Source organism: Pleurodeles waltl, chromosome 4_2 (assembly GCF_031143425.1).
Source record: "Pleurodeles waltl isolate 20211129_DDA chromosome 4_2, aPleWal1.hap1.20221129, whole genome shotgun sequence".
In the NCBI taxonomy this organism is placed as follows: Eukaryota; Metazoa; Chordata; class Amphibia; order Caudata; family Salamandridae; genus Pleurodeles; species Pleurodeles waltl.
This window is the reverse complement of record NC_090443.1, coordinates 468,029,465-468,051,188: the sequence shown is the minus strand read 5'-3', so window position 1 is coordinate 468,051,188 and position 21,724 is coordinate 468,029,465. Positions and strand designations below refer to the sequence as shown.

Below are 21,724 nucleotides of genomic sequence, written 5' to 3'. Positions count from 1 at the left end.
GTGCGAGAACACCAACGCAATACCCATGAAATGCCTTCCCAGGGCAGAGTAACGCAACACAGCGATTTTTGCTGCGTTCTATTACTCCAGATTTAAGGCCGTGTGTGGCTTCATAAATTTGCCTTAAGAGTTGCGCCGCTCTCGTAAAACAGACGCAACTAGGGTCGTAAATATGGCCCTATATTTGAGGCAAAATCAGCTTAAAACTTTAAACAAGCAGCAAAAATTTCACTTTTTTACGCCAAAAAATATTAGCTAGTCGGTAAAAGTCGTTTATAAACAGATTTGATCTTTGCTTGTGCACCAGTGCAATGTTGCCGTACCATTCCCCATGTCATGTTCTTGTTTCCGGTACTTCTTTCACAACCTGCAGGTTTCTGGTTTCCTGTCGAAAATTCAGAACCGCAAATATCAAAACGCAAACACCGAGCAGTTATGTGGTTCACTCTACACGTCTGGCTACTTGGGACATGTGGAAACAGCCTTACGAAGGCAGCACGGACCCTTGCCCAGACTAACAACAGCGATAAGGCGACCTGCGGAGACGAGAAACAGGCAACTTGAGAAGAATGTAAGGAGTATTCCACCCATCGCTGAGATATGGGGGAGGGTGATCAATCCCCCTGTTAGTCATCAAAATAAGCCACCTCCCTTTCAACCTTGCAACATCTGTTTTAGGGGAAATCCAGGCTCCCAAATCCTCCGAGAAAGGGTCGCAAGCAACCTCCGCCTCAAAGAACCCCCTTTGTGTAAAAAAAATCAGCATATGAGAGAGAGATTTAAATGGAGTCAGAGGACCGCGGGAGAGCTTTTGGAGGGGAGGGGACTCGGATCAGCCGCCCTTGGCAGCCACCGTGTGTTTAGAGGACTCGCCAAGAAAGTACTAGCGAATAGAGAACGTGCATGTCTTTCCTCGCTTCGAAGCACAAAGACCCCGAGACTTTTCGTGAATGAAAATACACAGCACATGCCTATTGCACAAGTAGGGCCCGCCCGGCAAGGGAGGCTTTCTGGAGAGCCCCTTAGTTCTCTTTGCTTCTGTTCTTAAACTTGTTCTCTAACATACTTTCTCTCAATGCCTTTCTCAACCGCTCACTCTTTCACGCCCTCTCTTATATAACATCTTTCGTTACTCCTTCTTTCTCAAATTGCCCTCTCTCCTGCTTCTTTTTCCACCGTTCCCTGTCATTCGCTTTTAAATTATTTTGTTATTTCTGCACATAATTTCTGTCACTGCACATTCTTTTTGACCGGCACGAGGTACCGTTTGCTCCCATGAACCGCGGCCTCGGACTTGTGTGTCCCTGCATCTCCCACCTGGGAGTTTGGCTCCTTCTGGCAGGTGAGTGAATAAAGATATGTATGTATGTATGTATGTATGTATGTATGTATGTATGTATGTGTGTATGTATGTATGTATGTCTGTATGTAAAGTACTGTTACAAAACAACCTAGTCACAGCACTTTACAGCAGGGGCGAATGGTAGGCCCCTGCAGGCCCTAAAGTGCAGAGGGGCCCAACCCTTCAGGTGGCCCCTAACCCCCCTGCTAAACCCATTCAGCACAAGGCCAATTAATATTTGTTAGATATGGGACAGGTAGGGGACCCTCTTCACATTCTGCTGGGAAGCTCCATCATTTTGTAATGTGCATTATGCCATTGTTTTACAGTACGAAAAACAAGCACCAGAGAAAATGTCATGAAAAAGTCTTGAGCTGGCCCATGGCAGCTATGAGCAGCTCTCCCAGTCCAGATATGTGAGTACCCATAAATCCTAGGGATCTCACTTGGTCCCATGCAGAGGTGCCTCGTTACGGCGAGGTTGGTTTACAATGGGCTTTTAGGCTTATGGTTTCATGCCTACCCGAGGAAAGAACTCTGTGGCGAAAACTAAAGAGATCCCACTTTGTATTTATTTCCCTGGAGTGGTGCCAGTGTGGTGCTTCTCCTACATACAAAGTGCTTGCAGTGGGTCAGTCTGCATCAGGAAGAAATAGAGGAGAAGTTAGGGCAGGTGCTAGGAGTGCACAAGAAGCATCAGCCTGGTCTGCGTTTTATTCAAAGAACGTTGGCACTGAAATCCAGGCTCCCCTAGAGCAGAAGCAGGCTGTGCCATCTACCAGGAAAGGTAATCAAAAAATGTTGTGAATGCTGTGTGTGTTTTCATGACTGCCTGTCTGTGTAAGCGGCGTTTACTGTATGTGTATGTGTGTGTATGTGTGGTGGTGGTGGGGGATGATGGGGGTGGTTGGGTTTGTGTTACTATCCTTGTGGGGACTTGGTGTGATAACACTCTCACACTGTGTAAACTTAATGGCACTGTGCGGACCTGAACCTAGGTCCCCACGAGGCAATGTCTTCATGAACATCTATGTCAATTTTTTACCTTTTTTTTTTAATTGCCTTGTTGGGACCTATGTTTCATTAAGTGTGTTTATATTTTTCTCAGCTCTACCCCTGCTGACAGGAGGCACTACTGCAGCCTTAAAAACACAGCATTTAAACACACCTTGCTCACCGGAATCACACACTAGCAGCTAAAAGGACAGACATTTCAAAGTAAAACCTGCATAGCCATATGTTTATCCAAATATTGTTTATTTTAATTAACCTTTTCTTTATTTATTAATATAAAACTTTGTTGATATGAAGCTATTGAATTTAGATTTTTGGGTCTAAAAATTATTAGTGGTTTTACAACATTGCTAAAAGCTATTTGGGTCAGTTGTGAATCCCAGAATACGTCACTATTGTCATTTGATCCTTATCTGCAATTAAAGAAATATGGTGCAATACAATGTGATACAATGTAAACTGATTTTACCATTTTTGGCAAGTAACCTAGAGGCATCAATGCCAAATGTTACATTGTAATTCTTGTACCAGAAATGCAGAGCCTTTATATTGCTTTGCCTTTGTTTAAATATTAATATGCACCATGGAAAATATTCTTTTAGATAGATTGAGATACTAGTGTTGCTTTGCAGTAAGGCCTACATCCTCACAGGCAGCGCATTGCAGCAATGTTATGCCCACAGCATGGGTAAGTTTAGTGTTAGCAGAAAACGCAAGTTCTTATAATAATAGTGAACTTATTAGAAGATATGTTCAAATACAGCCATAATATGTGAGTACATTTAAAACATTTGAAATGGTTAATGTAAAAACTGTTCCTAAAGCTTTCCAAATTAAAACAGTTTTTGCCATTCTCAAGGGGGGTGGGGCAACAATCATAACAAGCATTGGCAAAGCCAATAGGTCTTGCCTATGCAAGAGCTATTGGCTTTGCCAATGTGTTTTAGCCATTTTGTGCAGAAGTGTGGCTGCTGTTAAGCATGGCTAAATGTTAATGGCATAGAGAAGAGTGGTGTAGAGTGGAGTAGAGGCCTGTGGAGTGACATAGAGTGGAGAGGAGTGTTGTGGTGTGTTGTATAGTGGAGTGACAATATAGAATGAAGAGTCATGGACTTTTGTAGAGTAGAGTGTGGTACAGTGGAGTGGAATAGATTGGAGTAGAGTGAAGTAGAGTGGAGTGGTGTAGTGTGGAGGTGAGGAGAGTGGAGGGTTGTGAAGTGGCATAAAGTGGAGAGCAGTGTTGTGGAATGTCCTGGAGTGTTGTGGAGTAAGATGCAGTGGTGTAGAGTGGAAGGATGTAGAGTGAAGTGGGGAGTTTTGGAGTGGGATAGAGTTGAGAGAAGTGTTGTGGAGTGTCATAGAGTCAAGTGTCATGGAGTAGAGTAGAGTGTGGTAGAGTAGAGTGGAGTGGAGTGTCACAAAGTAGAATGGAGTCTCGTGGAGTAGATTAGAGTGGAGGGACTAGAGTGGGGAGTGAGTGGAGTAGAGTGGTGTAGGGTGGAGAGTATTGTAGAGTGGATTGGCATTGAGTGTCGTAGAGTGTGGTGGTATAGAGTTGCATACAAGTGGAGTAGTATATAGCGGAATAGTGGAGTAGAGTGGAGAAGTGTCTCATTGAGTAGAGTGGAGCAGAGTAGAGTGACAGAGTAAAGTGGCTTGGAGTACTTAGAGGGAGTTGTGTAGAGTGGGGTAGAGTGGAGAAGGGTGTTGTACAGTATTATAGAGTGGAGAGGCATAGAGTGCTGTGGAATGGAGTGTTGTAAAGTGGAGTGGCGTAGAGTAGGATGGAAAGTAGTGTCATAGAGTGGAGTGTCATGGAGTGTCGTAGAATATGATAGAGTAGAGTGTTGTAAAGTAGAGTGTTGTAGACTGTACAGTCATAGAGTGGAGGAGAGTGGAGTAAAGTATCATAGAGTGGAGTAAAGTGTAGAGTAGAGTGGTATAGAGTTGAGTACAGAGGTGAACAGTTGAATAGAGTGGGTAGAGTGGAGTGGCATACAATAGAGAGGAGTGGAACAGAGTGGCATAGAGTGGTGGTCTGTGCAGTAGACTGGAGTAAAGTATTGTAAGGTATCTTTGCATATTCCAGCTGTACAAAGCAAAGTTTCTTCATATAAGCATATGGGTTCCTCTAGCACCCTTAAAAACATCATTGCTCCATCATCCAATTTCTGCAACAACCTCATGACATTCTTCAATGAGAAAATTATCTATTTGAGATCTAGAATCATCAGCTTCTTGACATACTTCCCAAAGCACTGCCACCCGGAGCCTCATTCCATAAGCAGGTGAATCTTAAGTGAGTTCAGGCCTGTAACCAAAAACAAAGTCAGCAAACTCCTTAACTCCTTTAAGAAGTTCTCAGCCTCCCCCCCTCCTCCCCGGGACTTGGCCAATGCAAAGGTTTTAAATATTGGCATCTGCATTAAAACACATCATCACAAATCTTAAAAATAGCTTGTTCATCATTGAAGATATTCCCAGCTTTTCAAGCAAATCATCATGACCCCCTAAGAGAAGGACATCCACATTGGGCCTGTCCAACTTTGAAATCGACACACCCATCTCTAAGCTCCACTATGTGTTCAATATTCTTCAAACTGTCGTCACATTGACCCCAATGACCCCCTCAGTAATTTACAATCTGGTTTCAAGCTTCGCAAAAGCACTAAAACCACTCTATTAAACATAAGAAAGAAGACCCTATCAGCCCGCAACCAGGGCCCTCCTTGTGTGCTGGTATAACGTGACCTATTTGCTACCTTCAGCACCAATGAACACACAGTCCTTCTAGGTCGACAGGCAACGTCAGCTGTCATAGGTGATACAGCTGTTGTATAGTTCTCTTCCAACCTACAATGTTTATCATTTAGATGATCCCCCCCCCCCTTATTCAAAATTCTGGATCTTCCAAGATTGAGTATCATTTGATGCAGACACCTTGCCTTTTCCTAAACTTGAAGACGACAATGATAATTCCCTCAATGTTTCACAAATTCTCTCTTACAAGCACCAGGTGAATGCCAGATAGTTGGCTATGGCTTAATGGGAAGAATACTGAAATTTAGCTGTTCGGTTTAGTCAGCACTTCAATCCCTTTTGCTGGACATTATAATTTGGGATGTCACACCAGCCCAGTGAACCAAACACATAACTTGGGAGTGATCTTCAATGGTAATCTCTCATTTTCCCTGCAAATGTGGTATGCATAAACCTTATTCAAACACTGTCAATTGAAAGGGATCTTACCTCTGCTACACTGATCACAGAAGACTGCACTGATTCTTGCAGTGGTGATGTCCCACCTAACCTTCCACCTAACCTTCTCTAATGGATTTTGGTCAGGTCTCCACTTCACTTCCTTCAACCAACCTTGAGTGATAAACTATGGTCCCAGACTGGGGTACATTCTCAAATGCCATAATCATATAGCCGCCTCCTCTTAAATCTCTCATTTGGCTCCCTATGAATGAAAGGACAAAATCCTAGGAACTCTGTATTGTCCTTAAAGCATTAAATAACCATCATACTCCAAATATGCAAAAATGCTTTGGTTCCACCTTCATGAGCTGAAGGGGATCTTATCTCTGCTCACAGAATATTGCACTCAGCCTTGCTTTTTTCGAGTTCTGCCTGGACTATTATAATGGACTAACACAGTTTGTCCAATAATGCCTGATCTGCCACAGAGTTTCTGAACAATGTCCTCTGACAGAAGCTCTGAGGACTCCTGTAAAGCTGCTTTCAAACACAACCCAGCCAAAACTCAAACTATGTGAGCACAACCAAATTCTTTCACAGTTAATTTCTCTTATCAGTTACGTTTCTGGCTATGGAAATGTGTATTAACATTCTGATTATTGTGTGAGGAACTTGGTGACCCTTTTTGAAGTAACAGATTTGTACATGTTTGTATACAAAACAGTCATTTTACATTATATCAATGAGGTTTCTTTATTGATATTTTCAATAAACAAAAGGGAAAAGACAATCATAATTAATCAGTTACACTGCATTGTAGTCAAGAACCTGGACGTCAGCTTGCAGTCTAGGGCTATATCAACCTGTCAACCCACTAACCACCTCTCTTCCAACATAACAATCAGAAATGAGTTCACTTCGGAGAGGCGTACAACCAATTGAATACTTTTCTAGCCATTGGTTATATCTGTTTGTGTGGCAAAGATTGCTAATTGAAACCTTTTGTTGGTCGATTTAGGATGTGCCGAACTTGTAAGTATGTTATGGAGTGGGCAGGTTTGCTCCCTAAATTCAGTAGAAAGGAATGTAATTAAGGGGCCCCAAAATCAGAGAACTCCTTGTCGGTGTGTGCTAACTTCATAGTTCACTTTTCCATACCCATCACTTCCATAACGGTTCAGCCACATTCAGTGATTCAGGATTTTGTCCATACCCAAGAGAGAGAGAGAATCACTTGGTGAAATGCACACAGTGCAGGATACATTTGTTTGCCACATAACTTGTGAGGCGGGTATGTCTCCTTATTAGGAAGACCTAAGATAAATATTTTATATTTTAAAAACAGCTGATTGTTTAACTTGCATTCTGATCCCGTAGTCACTGAAACAGAACAGGTTTTTGGCTTTCCATGGTGTGAAGATCATCAATTATACTCATGACAAATACTTCACATGAGATGCTGTTTTTTTACACATTCTGCAATACCCCACGTCATGCCCTCTATTCACCAAAGTCACACTTTACGAGCGAGGGAAGCCTAAGCACATGATATTCCTAGGATTTATCCACACATATAAGAGAAATTTATGCCAAAGTCACACTTTACGAGCGAGGGAAGCCTAATCACATGATATTCCTAGGATTTATCCACACATATAAGAGAAATTTATGCTGCACATTTTCTTGTTTACACAGATGTGACAGACATACCATAGTTCTGCTCCCCGTCAATATCACAATATTTAAATCCCTATCTCAAACATTAGTACATCTAACCCATGTTTCTACCGTATTACCTCTACCACTGCATATATTGTAGCACTTCTACCTTGCTTATGCGCTAGGATCTTTACCCTGCCTGTATCATAGTTCTTCTTTACCTGCATTTACCCTATTATCTCTACCCCTGCTCAAAGCTTCATGCTTATATCCTTACCTATACCTGTACTCTGAGCTACTATATAGTGTTTCCCGTTTCACCACTGCTATCATTACCCACACCCAAGTAACTCTTTACCTCACCATTTATTTTTCCTACATCATTTTTGTACTATTTTCTTGGCATACTTTTTCTGATGTTTCTTTGTCAAAAGTCCTTAAATATTTTTAGTAACACAGCTTTCTCATTTTTTAAATTCACCACTCTGAAAGCATCAGACAGAGGTCTTCCACTTTTTTCCATTAAAAATTTGTAAAGCTGATGCAGGCACTTATTTAGGCACAATGAATGTATTCCAATGCATGTTGTACCAAATCCATGAATCTGCCTTATTGCCACACATTCGGGCAAAGTAATGTGTCCATTACTTATCGTTAATGGCATTACTCCTAGTCCTACTCCCTTGCCTTCCTTAGTAACCAATGAGGCTCCTTTGCCTCAGCTAGACCCCTCCCCTCTCTTTTTAAAAGGTCTCCTCGCCCCCTCCCACTCCTGTACAGAAACAAGCCAAAGGCAATTCAGTTGTCCTGTACCGGGGGTAGAGCCGGAACTGTAAGGAAGGCGAGGGAGTAGGACTAGGAGTAATGCCATTAACAATAAGTAATGGACGCATTATCTCCCGTCCCTCCCTCGCCTTCCTTAGTAACCAATGAGACATAGCAAGAAAAACATGAGACAGACAACTGAGTTGCAATGCATAAAAAACACATTTAATTACAACCAGTCCAGACACAGAAAGACCCCCATTCCCTCATAGAGGACAATACCCTGTGCCCCAAAACAGATTCCAAACACTCCAATTCAGCAATACGGTAGTGGCAAACAAAAGTGGATGGAGACGCCCAAGTAGCGGCCCTTCAAATCTCCACCACCGAAGCGCCCTGCAACTCAGCCACTGTAGCAGCCATTCCCCGAGTGGAACGACCCTGAATCCTAGAAGGAGGCACCACCCCTTTCAAATCATAGGCCAACAGCACCTTCGACCGGAACCAGCGACTCAGGGAAACAGTAGAAGACTTCTCCTTTTTCCGTGCAGGATGAAAATTGACAAACAAAGAATCCCCTTTACGAAACGCAGCAACCACCTTCAAATAACACAACAAGGCCCGCCGCACATCCAAAGCATATAATCTGACCTCCTCCTCCGAGGGAGGGTAAGACACAAGGCAGGGAGAATCACCTCCTGTCGGCCATGAAAAGCCGAATTTACCATAGGCACAAAAGAGGGAACCGGACCTACCACAACCGGATCAGGAAAAATTTAGCAAAAATGAAAAGAGCAGGATAACGCAGCCATCTCCTCCAAATGCCTGGCCGAAGCAATAGCCACCAAAAAACAAGTCTTCAAAGTCAAATGTTTTAAATCAATGTCCCCCAAAGGTTCGAATGGGGGGTCCAGCAACACATCCAAAACCAACTGGAGATTCAAGCCTGGAAAATAACGTACAGGTTTCGGAAACCCCATCCTGCAAAAACTGCATGATCACAAACAGAGAAGCCATCATAGGGTAAATTTGCTGCCGCAAACACCAAGAGGAAAAAACCTTCCACTGACGTCCATAGGAATGCAACATATACTTACGCCTAGCAGCCTGCAAAGTCACAGCCAAAGGACCAGGAACCCCCAGTCCAGTCAAACCCCGCAGTTCAAACTCCAAGCCATCAAGCCCCTGCAATGATCCCGAGGAGAGGCAAGGAAACATCAGAGGAGAGGGATGGAGAGGAAGAACCCTCTCGGTCCCGGAGGCCAGCCGCTGAAGCAGAGGAAACCAATTCGCACAAGGCCAATGTGGAGCGATCAAAATCACCAGAGCCCCCACCTGCCTGACCCGGACAAGAAAGGATCTGATCAACTGAAAAGGACAAAACGCATAAAGAAGACCCTGCGGCCATTGACAAGTCAGACTGTCCAATGCCCACTCCTAAGGACACCAAAACTGGGAGCAGAACCTCCCCACCTTCATTTACTGGGGAGGCAAACAATTCCACAACCGTATGACCCCATCTCCGCACCAGACAATGGAACAGATACAACTGAAGGGAGAAATCCGGGGAGGAGGGAATGATCCTGCTCAATCGATCCGCCAGAACATTGTCCACCCCCTGAATGTACGTGGGCCGAAGAGACAGAACCGAATGCTCAGCCCATAAAAAAATGGCCTGAGCAACCAGATTCAGCGAGCGGGACCTGGTCCCCCCACCTGTTGGTATAAGACTTGGCCACCAAGTTGTCCGTCTGGACTAACACAGCTGCCCCTGCAAGATCACTTGAAAATGCACCAGAGCTAGCCAGACCACAGTCAACTCCCTCCAATTCGACAACCTCTTTGAGTCTCTCAGAGATCAAAATCCCTGAAGCTGTTCCGACCCCAGCCAAGCCCCACCCTGAGAGGCTGGCATCGGTTGTCAGCATCACAGGCACTGGAGGAGACAAAAAAAAACCTATTTGGAGAGGAGTCAGCACCATCCACTAACCCAACTCCCGGCGAATGTAATCCGACACAGGAATGCGGGCCAGAAGATTGCAAGGATCCGGAGACCACCGGGACAGCGGCCAGTTGACCAGACAAAGTAGATGAAACCTGGCCCAAGGAACCAAGAATATTACTGGAGCCAAGTGACCCTGCAGCCGCAACCACTAAAGTGCCCTGGGAGCCACCTGAGACAGCACAGCATTCACCTGATCCTGAAGGCCCCGCCACCTCCACTCCGATACAGTCACCAACCCTCGCAGAGTCAGAAATTGAGCCCCGATAAACACGAGGTCCTGGGAAGGCACCAAATCCAATTTCTCCCAATTGAGCAAGAAACCATGACCCTGGAGACCCCGAAGACCAGTTCCACATGATTCCTCATGAGATCATCGTCTGAAGCCTGAATCAAAAGATCATCCAGGTAAGTATGCTGATACACCCCTTCCGGATGCAGAAGAGCCTCAAGAGGAGCATGTGCTTTCGTGAACACCATAGGAGAGGACTTCAGGCCAAAGGGAAGAACACAGAACTGAAAATGGTCCGGTTCGACTGCAAATGCAAAAACCTTTGAGCGGAAACTGCGACAGGCACGTGGAGGTAAGCATCCTGAAGATCCAGAGATCCCACAAAATCCCCTAGAGCAATCAGAGGAAGAATATCCTGAATGGTCAACATCTGGAAGTGCACAGTCTTGATCCAAGAATTCACCCATTTGAGATTCAAAACAGTACAAAACCCCCCAGTTATTTTCGGAACAAGGAACAGAATTAGCCCCCTTTCCTCATTCCTCCACCGGCACTCTGGAAAAGGCTTCTTTGAACAGCAAATCTCAGACTCCCTCTACCAAGGCCCCCTGTCTGCCTTCTTCCACAGGCAAAGGAGTTGGACAAACCCCAGTGTCCGGAGGAACAAGATCGAACTCTATGGAGTATCCATTCTCCATACCATTCAGGACCCAATGATCGGTGACATCCCTTCACCAGTTGGACAGGAAATGCCGCAGTCTTCCTCCCACCGGCCACTCTCCAGAACCTTGATTGTCAGGAGCCTTTCTCTGGAGCACCCTTCGCCGAGGGAACAGACCTCTTTGGAGAAAACCAAGGCTGAAACCTACGCTTCCTGGAAGAAGAGGACAGAGGAACAAACTTGGGAGAGGACCTAGAATGCGACTTCCAGCCCTTGCCCGATGCGGAACTCCCCGTATAAGGCAAAGCATGCTTGCGGTCCTTAAAGGCTTTAGAAATCATGCCAGGCAACTGATCACCAAACAGAGCCTGGCCCTCAAAAGAAAGCCTCAGGAGAGATGCCTGCTCCCCAGGATCAGCCTTCCATTGCCGCAACCACAGAGATCTGCGGGCTCCAATCACGGCCCCAGAAGCAGAGCAGATACTAGAAGAAATTTCCGCTAACAAATGGGCTTGTTGTTCCATAACCAACAGTAATTCAGAACATTCCGACCCATCCTGCACAGCCACAGCAAGTCTGTCAATGTCCTGAACCAAGGAATGCGCAGAATAAGCAGAAAATATACCAGCCCAAAGAGTCAAATTCCCTGCAGCAAAAGCCTGTTTCATACCAGAGTCAACCTTCCGGACGGTGGCATCAGAAGGAGTATAGTCTTCAGGATTGACAGCGGTTTTACCAATCAAAGTAGCCAGCATGGAATCCAAATTCACAGAAGGAGGTAGAACATCCTCCCCTTCCAGTAAATACAATTTATGGTGAAAACCCGGAACCTGGGCTTTGTCAACCTCCTTCCACTCACGGAAAACCATGTCCTTTACTGGCTCCTGGAAAGGCATAGCAAACCGCAAAGGGGTAACATATTGAGGAAATAAAGTAGAATCCTCCCCTGCAGGCCGAAAAGCAGGAAATCCCAGATTGTCACATATATGAGCCAAAATGCTCCACATCTCTTCACGAGGCACATATTTGCCCCCACAAGGGGTAGAAGGAAGATCCTCCTCCGATGAAGATGAGCCAGCAGCCTCCACGGAGTTAGGAGCAGCATAGTAACGACCTGATCGGACAGCCCCAGCCTGGAGAACTCTTGAAACTGCCACCTCAATTATATCTTGAACCTTCTCCCAAGACATAAGAGGAGCAGTCCCGGCAACATCACTCCTGACCACTCTAGCAGACTGTAATGGAACAGGAACCCCCCTCCTCAGATGAGGAAGAGGATGACATGCTGGAGCACAAGAAATGCCCAAATCCACCCTCAGCACTTTAAAAAGGGAAAAAACGCCACCAATCAGAAATGTATCAGAAATTTAATCTTGTGAAACCACAAAAAATATTAAAAAACGCGGGCCCAAAAGCCTGCCTTACCACACAGAAAGTGAGAAACCATGCTGCTAGGCGCCCATCCTTCTCTGCGATACTGCGACCTGGAAGCACAGCCTCAGCCACAACAGAGCCAGCCGACCACATCAGACGACGCTGCAGCAACACCGACCGAGGAACCTACACACACCTCTCATCGCTGTCGCCCAGCCAGGAAAATCGGCACCAGAGGCTCTGCAACCGGCATCGAGGTAAAGGACAAAGCCTTTCCCCCCGGCCACACCAAGGAGGAGAGAGAGTTAAGTCTGAAGTTGTAGACAAAAAGAAACAGGAGTAGGTGGGGGCAGGGGGACCTTTTAAAAAGAGAGGGGAGGGGTCCAGGTGAGGCAAAGGGGCCTCATTGGTTACTAAGGAAGGCGAGGGAGGCACAGGAGGTAATGGTGTCTTCCTGAGTAAATTCTCTCACGAATAAAAGTAGGTGCCCTTAGAAATAGCCTGAGAAACTGCATGAATCACCACTTGTTCATCAGTACCGTTATCCCACCAGTTTTTAAAATTCTCCCTACATATGTTCTCCTCAGCTTATTTGTTTTCGTGAACAGTGGCTCAGTGAACCGGCCCCTTCTCCCCCATTTCACAGCTTAAGCTGGATGGTGTTGACACGTAATTATTTACAAGCTTGTTCTGTCCCAGCTCTGTAGTCAGGAGCTCTTTAAAAAAACTAAGGGAGACCTTACTGCTGCATCTCACAATAGATGCAGCAGGTGCAGTGGCACCAAGGCCCAAAGACCTAAGGGGCTTATTGAACTCTGATTTTTGCTGCATTTGATCAATTAAATAGTAGCTGGGGACCCATATTCTTCCTTGCTCTAAGACCCGCAGTACACTGGCTGTACTACTGAGACTAACAAGAATGAAGGAAAATATACATGAAAAGATGCATGCAAGGTTGAAAGAACTGAGGGATAGAAACTTAGAGCAATATTTGCATGGGTGGGTGAAAGAGCGATTGGCTGGAATAATTAAAGGCTGGATCAATGAGTGGATGTATGAATGGAGACCTGAATGGATGAATCGATAAAAGGAGGATGAAATGATGGATGGAATCAAAAAGAATGGATGTATGGATGGGAGAAGGATGGATGAATGACTGAAAGTTTGAGTGTAAGGATAGAACGATTGATGGAAGCATGCAATGATAAAAGGGTTGGTAGACAGAATGGTAAGTGAAAGATGGACGAAATTGTGGAAGGTTGGATGGATGGCAGCATGAAAAGATGGATGGGTGGATGTATGGAAGAATGAAAGTCTTAAAGGATGGAGAGATTGATTGGTGGAAGATGTGATGAAGGGACCTCATCTATGCCAGGCAGGGCTTGCTTCCTTGCCTTACTGGATGACATTCGAGGTAAAGATCAAAGTGGGGGGTATTTTAATTTTCTGGCTACTCCCTTGTTCACCAACATGCATCTATGTGTGTTGACAAAGAAAATAATGTCACTATACAGTAGATATAACTCTAGGCTTGGTCACTATTTGCTTATTTTAGCACTGAAGCAAGTAGTGATTATACATTTCATGTAATGTTCTGATGTGTGTAGCACTAAAACTCCACTGAGGCTAACCAGAACTTTGTGTGTCTAATGCCTTCTTGTTTGGATATTCAGGATTGGGGAACAGTTTGAAAGCAATGTTGGCCTACATTGACTAAATTTTAATGAGAGCACCATGTGACTCAATGCGATTATAGCTATAGCAGTGATAAACTTTCACTCTCAAAAGGAATTTTCCACTGAAAGTTGATGCAAGCACAGCAACAAATGCACCTAATTTCAATATTGCAATCCCCTAATAATCCATCAGTGGCGGTCTGCAGGAGAAATATATGGGGGGCACGATGACACCAAACTCACCATATTTGAGACTACCCCCCTGGTAAGGAATTTCTCTCCCGGTGTCCACAAGCAGGGATGGAAGGACTTCCTTTCTGCTCAGTTTAATGCAAATTAAACCAATACTAGAACTGCCCTCATGCTGTTTTTAGCATGAGAGCAGCTCCAGGATTGGTGGGAGCAGGCTGCTTCAGTGCTCATTTTGAAGCTGGGGGCCTGTGCCAACAATGCCCCGGCTGTTTGACAGCCCTGGGATTGCTGGGTCTACAGTGTGCATGCCAGGCTTGCCGTATCTAGACAGCCGGCCAAAGGGCAGCAGTGTTCCTGCAATTGCAGGATTCAGCCCCGCCCCATCCCCTCACTCTCATGCTGTACACAGCAAAAGCATGAGGGCAAAATAAAATGGTATTATGTTTGGCTGCTGCACTCGCAGCAGGCGGGGCGATGCTCCTCCACTCTTGAGGAGGAACCGCCCCTGTAAAAAAGTTGTGCTCTAAAGTAAAAGTGCTTCTGGCTACTCAATGTTATTTACAATATTACATCATGAATTTTACAGTCTTGTTTTCAGTCAGAATGGAACCAATACTAGTAGGGATGATAACAAAAGGAGATTATGCGAGTTACCCATGCACATGATTTTATGATTTAGGAAGACCTGCTGATTCAACTGTAATTCAGAAAATTTTGCCTCTCACCAGATCATCATGTCCTGATTGTATTTTTTCCTACCTCTTTAAAATAAAGAAACAGAATTAAAAACATGTAGGAATAAGAATATTTTACAAATAAACCCAACGCTACGTTCATTACTACTGGTAGAGAGAAGACCCCAAACAAGATTTGTTTGGGGAGCCACCAATGTGCAAATGCATCATTACGCATAACAAAAGACAGATTAGCATCACCTCAGGCCAGTGCTCTGGAAGTCACTGAACTTGGTGAAAACAGTCTGGGGGGTCGGTTGCAACAGAACTCACCATTGCAGAGCTGGCGGACAGATGTCTGGTTGTCTTGTAGATCATTTGACAATAGCAAGAGTGAGACTGGTGTATAGGAAATATGCTGTCTCAAATCGCCATGCAAAGCTGAAAACGTATTTATGTTCTTATGAATACAAAGTATTAATTTCAAGTGCCCTCGCTTAACTGTTGTTTTAAATGGCACCCTTAAATGAAAGAAAGCATTCATCTTATGCAAGCAGCAGCTGAGTCTGCGATAAGGCGCGGTGGCAGGAAAAGGTCTTTCAGAGAAACTGATAATTGGAGATCTTTACTTTTTTATTTTTAAATGACAACAACATTGATGCCTTTCTAATAGCCAGATTGCAGATTAAATTGCTTTCTATTCGCTATATTGGCTACATATAATTCCATATTAAGAGCGCACTTAGCCGTTCCCACCTCCATCCTTTCCCTTCAAGGAGCAGTGATCCTATCTAAGGCAAAAAAAAGGGAGTAAGGACACTGCTATGGACAGTCAAAGATGTGCGAATGCACATACCTGCATAACAAAGGGTCACAGCGACTGTCAGACACTCGGGGATGGGTCCTCCTGCGATGTAATACACACACCTTAGTAAAGTGAGCAGACTCTGCTGGAGCAAACAGGCAGTAGGTGCAACAGGCCTGAAACTTTAGTAGCAGGCAGGATGAGGTTGCGCACTTGAGGCACAAGACCTGCCCAGAGTTTTTTTTAGGTCGAGCGTTAGCATTTGATGTGTTGTATACTTTTAGTATACTTATACTGTGAAGAAAAGCTATTTGATTTGTTAGTTGCAGTGTCCTTCAAAAATCCTTGCTTGCTAGTGGTCAGTTCTGCCTCTTTGTCCTGCATTTTTTCTCTTTGGGAGCAGCACAAACTAATGTCTAATTACGCTATGGCCTGTTTATCTCTTCTAAGGGGCCTTTTTCTTTCAGTATTGGCCTGTTTGTCTGACACTGGGTGCATAATCAGCCCAACCACCCCACCAGCTCTCTCTGTAAACATAAACCAACAGCAGTGGGGGGCTTTTCCAGGTCCAGCTCGCTCTCGCTCTCTTCCTCTTGTTATTTTTAGGGTCGAGCCTGCCTTGCATGCGCTCGCGCATGCGTATTGCAGTGCGACGCTTTAGTGTTTAGAAAAGGGCTCGGAGCCCTGTCGACGTCAAGTCAGTCTTTTTCATTGGTTTGTGAGCTTGACTAATAAAATTTGCTTGCTTTCATTAGTCGAAGGCATGCATATATCATGCCTTTTCCGGTGGCTAGCCCTCCTCGAGCGCAGCGACCAAGTACAGAAAACATGCGAGGCTCGCTGTTTTCTGTCCGGCTCGTGGACTACTTTTTCTCTAATTTACTAGCGTGATATCGCTTGGCAGAAGTCGAGCGCTTTACATAGTTAATTGCACTTTTTTGGTTACCTACATAAATGCACTATTGCGATAGGTGAAAAGTCGGGTTAGGAGTTTACAACGCTATCAGCTCTAACATGAGCAAACGGGAGACCCATTGCATTGTAAATGCTTGTTAGTCCTGTGGCAAGAAAAGTCCAGTCAGTAATTTACAACGCTAAGAGTTCTAACTCGAGCAAACAGGAGACTATTGCATTCCAAATGCCTTTTTCCATTCTTATCCTACAGTCTCTTTAGGCAGTGGGCCAAGGAGACATCACAAACCCACCCACTCCACACTCGCTCTGTCAGGAAGGCAGGCGTCACTTAATCACATCTCGATTTCGAAGCAGCCCTTCCATTACTCTCTCACTGTCAGACAAACTTTAAGAGAGAAGGGACATGCTGCGAGGAACAGGCTCCAGAAAGGGCTTGCTGTGAGTGGCAGAAAGGGAGCTGCTCGGTCTCCCCCGTGTTCTTTGAACCCCCTATCTCTCGGTCTTGAAGGCGGCACCATGCCCCACGCAGAAAGGTAAAAGGAGCTGCCGGCACACAAACCGGGAAGAAGTGCTGCTGAGACCCGTGCAGGCAAGAGGGACGGAAAGCAATAGGGGATCTGCCCTCCTTGTGGCAGAGGCAGTGTGTGCTTCGCATGCAAACTGAATGCAGTTGGAGCAGTTTGTGAGGAGAAGGCGAGCACGAGAATCCCCGCGCAGCTCTTTTGTTGCCGAGTTCGCAGTGCGGCTGCCCTTCTCTACCCACCCAGAGCCATGCATCTGGAAGGCAGGCGCTGGATGCTCAGGGCGGCCACGCTACTCGTTATCTGTCTGATTTTCGCAGACATCGCAGAGATTGAAGAGGAAGTTGAGTAAATATAAATCTCCCCTTTTCTGTTTGGGCAGGCGCGCTGTGCCTCCTGGATGGATAGGTGGCTACAAGGAGATTGTCTTTCTTTGCCATTGTCTTTGCATGGGAGGGCTTGTGCATTCTATCTTTTTGGTCTCTGAATAGTTGTTGTGCAATCTTAAACAAACTACTGTGCTGTGCTGTGCTGCATGGGACAGGGTGAACGCGGGCATTCAACTCCTGCCCTGTATCCCCAGTCCTAGCCTTTCTCTCTAAGATGGGCTACTGTCCGCTTTCTAAACCTAGAATTTACCATTTTAGTGGAAGCTTTTCCTCCTCTCTGTGCCGTGCCTTTATGTTCGTTTGCATTTTAAGGGCACTTAAAATGTATTCATATTTTTAACGAATGATGCTCGCCTTTTCAACTTTCTGCTGTTGGAAGGTGTGTCTGGTGGGACATACCTCAAGGGACAAAGGCTAATCTGAGCGGAATTTATGCTGTTACAGTCAAACTGTATCCATCCACAAGCCTACATCATTCCCTGCAGTCCAGCCAAAGACCCACGCAAGTTATAGTGCAGAATTCTCAAAAGTGAAAAACACTGGAATCTGTGACACATTCAGCCTTTACACTGATCAGTCTACTCACCTTTGTGACAGGAGGGCTTTATCCACCCTTTGTATGTTACTTTCCGTCGCGTTTGCATGGCACGCTCTATCTCTCTGCTGTTTACTCTTTTTTAAGCTGTATTTCCCCTGGTACCACACAATTGACAAAAGCAACTAATCATCCTCCCACTCCTATTTTAAATAGCACACACAGTAAGGTAATTGTTATCATGTACCAAGAGATTCTTGCCTTTTAACATTCTGTAAACTTCAATCATTCGGAAATAAATTGTGGACAGGAATCTTTTTAATTGTTTCAGAATTTCCAATGCATTTTGATGCACTACTAGGTAGAACCATGCAGTTTGAGTTGTAAGTGCCTTGTTTGAAAAAATATTCCATTAGGCCTCCTGACCCATTATATGCATCGCCACTGGAACTAGGTGGTACAAAAGGACCGAAATATGTGGCAGGGTTGACCAATTAATGTGGCAAAAATTTCTAGTTATGTATTTACAATGCCAATAGCTCCAACTCAAGTAAATGTCACACCTATTGCATTGCAAATGCTTGTTTGTTATTCGGCTCACAGCAAAAACAACAAGAATTTGCAATGCAATGGGTCTTGCATTTGCTCAAGTTAGAGCTATTAGCCTAACCGGACATTTCTTGCCACATAAATTGAAAATGAAAAGTAATACAGTTTCACATAAGTGAGCCGATTCAAAGCGCCATGCCATAAGCGGGAAGGAGACACACAAAAGGAAAAATAAGTTTGCTCACATTCAAACTTATTGGCAAAAGTGCAATTAGCTGTGTAACAGGGTTGATGTACAAGGCAGTAACCAAACCACTAGAAGGAGGGACAAACATAAAGCATTTACCAACGAAAACAAAGGATTTTTGAAAGGCAAGCCAATGAATGAGTAATAGTGATGGACGTGCAGTGGGCGTGGTTAAAAGCCCAGATACATACCAACACGTCAGAAAAGCAGCACTTACGCGCTCCTATGCTCAACCTAAAAAGTACTCTACCACATAATTTTCTGCAAACCTCTGAACTGTGCTACATCACTGGCCATACAAGTCCCGGCTCACCACATGTATTTACAGTGAGCCTCTTGACTCCATAGATTGATGTTTGACATCCTTCACCTCCATCAATGGAGTATTATGTTGTTTCCTTACCAACATCAGCCCGCTTCACCAACACCCACAGCTGACAACAAATTACAGGTCCTCTGTACAAAGCATCATAGCTGGTTGTAACCGGTGATCACTTCATGAATTTGGGGGTTTGAATGGCTAATTATATGGAAAAACAAATAGCTTGGCCAACCTGCCATGAAAAAACAATGACTATGCCAAAGTTAATAAGGCCCAACTACAGATGGTTTGCCCATGTCCACATCAGTGTCAAACGACAAAAAAATATTTTCTAGCAGGCTGTAACATGGACACTCATTTGAGAAACGCAGCATTTATAACTGTTTCCATTATATTGTAATTTAGGGAGTTGAGTTAGTATGGGAATTCATTCAAGGCACTGAAACAAAGTGATCCCTCATATTCTGCATTCCAGACGTGCACACAAGGCATGACTGGGTGGTTACATTAGTTGAATTTAAAACTAATATTTTTAAATTTTGAGCTCTGACTTGCACAGACTGTAAGTCTCTGGATCAAAGTCATACCCTCCCTAAGTTAAATAAATATTAAATATATGAAATGAAATGCCTGCTGGTGAAGTATATTGGTAAAGATGATGTGTCACGCTCAATTTCAGTGCAACTGCATTTTAGGTGTAAAACACCGTGTGGGACATAAAGTATGCACAAAGTAAAATTCAGCTTCCACAGTACCTAACACGGCTTTTGATAAGGCTGTGTTGATTAACAGTGCAATTGAGATACGTTATCAGTCTTCTCGTTTTTTTCTTGTAATCCATGCACAATGCAAAGAGTACAACATTGCATGGACAATAGAGGACAAACACACACATCCTTGCACAGAACTTTGGACCTCGATCACAGCCCATACACTGTAAACAGAACATTTTCCAGACTCACCTAGAGCATTCTCGGAGCATGCAAAAATGAGCTGATTTAAAGCGCCATGGCGAAGGAGAGACACAAAAGGAAACAGAAGTTCACTCAAATTCAAACCTATTGGCAATTATCCATGTAACAGGGTCGATGTCATGCAAAGCGCTCGACTACTGCCGAGCGAGATTGCGCTGTGTAGGAAATAAACAGAAATAGAAGTCCAAAAGCCATGCTGAAAACATGGATCCTCGTATGTTTTCAGTACTTTACCAGTGCGCTCGAGGAGGGCTGAACACCGGAAAGGGCATGACGTATGCATGCCTTTCACAAATAAAATCAAGCGATTTTTAAAAGGTAAGCCCACGAACCAGTGAAAGTGACGGAGGTGACGTGGGCATGGTTAAAAGCCCACAGAGAGATTACAGCAGGCTAGAGCGCTTGTGCGCTGAACCGCAAAAACAGTGTAAATATTTTGAAATGTAAAAATGGCAATAGCCAAAGCATTCTCAAGATTTAATAAGAGCTAACCATCCTGTAAAAGTTAATAAATCAAACAAAATAGCACATTGTGTTAACCTGCACAAGCATGCAGAAAGTATAATAGCAATGTTTGTTTCACTATAGCAAGGAAATCCCGCTTAAATGCATATTTTCGCTTCTAGGCATTATTTTTCTGTGAACATTTCGAAAAAATCTACATCTTCTTTTTTGTGTCCTATTATCTGTAAGTGAGCTAGGATGCATTTCTGTTAATAATCAACGTCCTACTTGAAAACAACCTCGACTATTTAAAAAAGATTGTCTACCAATTCAAAGAGCGGAGGCTCACCATTGTTTGTTACCAGTGTATATAAGGGCAAAAAGGGGCATTGAAAAAACTAAGCGGTCTGTCTTTTCCATAAATGCTGACAGACAAATCTTGTGGATTTTCATAAAAAAAAGCCCTCTACTCTCTTGAACTGCTGACAAATATGAGTCAAGGAACCACCAATAGAAACCCACTTACTCTGTAGGCTCAACTCAACGTCAGTTTCTCGTAAACTGTCAAATATTTTAAATTAGTAGCACAGTTCTTGACATATAGGTTGAGTTAACTTATATGTAAAATGTTATCTTTCGTGGTAAATGATTAAGTCATGCCAGTACGGATGTCAATAAAATAAATCTGAGCACATCAAAAGCAATGCTGCTTTACTGTTCTCAATATACAATGACAGAGACACTCTCATCAAACTCTCAGGCACTGCAGCAGCCTCCCCAGTAAAACGAACATGCCTTACAAGCAGGCATTTCAATGTGGGAGACACTTTACATTTCGAAGTTTAGAAATTTTGTAAACTGTAACACACAATTCACGAATTAATATAATTTCACCACATAAAAGTTCACCCAGACCTCAATAAAACCTCAGCTTCCCTGAGTAGCAGAGAGTTGCACGGCAGGGAGGGGGAATTCATCATAAATATGACAAAATATATGGAATTTTGAATAAGTTATGCACTGCAAACTGTATGGCTCTACGCAAGTTTGTAAGCTGGAAACTGGTAAGGAGTCAGAGCAGCCACGAGAGCCCTGAGGTTTGAGGGGATGGAGGGTTCAGGGTATTACACTACTAACAGAGCTCATCATGCTTGCTGTGGAAGGAGACAAGGAGGACGTTCAGTCAGCGTTTATTCTGTACCAGTTTCTTTACTGAGACAGACAGATGTGC

General features: G+C 44.2%; 1 protein-coding gene across 7 annotated transcripts in view; it reads left to right on the top strand.

Annotated features, from left to right (window-relative positions):
• The first annotated feature begins 803 nt into the window (after positions 1–803).
• The window catches only part of ICAM5 (intercellular adhesion molecule 5), a 375,719-nt gene continuing 354,798 nt past the window's right edge, over positions 804–21,724 (top strand). For 3 of the 7 annotated variants that reach the window (XM_069231797.1, XM_069231794.1, XM_069231791.1), the window contains exon 1: positions 805–1,342. In XM_069231797.1, the coding sequence (XP_069087898.1) occupies positions 1,276–1,342 (67 nt within the window). In that variant the 5' untranslated portion in view covers positions 805–1,275. Of the gene's footprint in view, positions 1,343–12,435; positions 12,555–21,724 lie in introns of those variants that run through there. The other 4 variants (XM_069231795.1, XM_069231796.1, XM_069231793.1 and 1 more) reach the window with 3 other exon arrangements.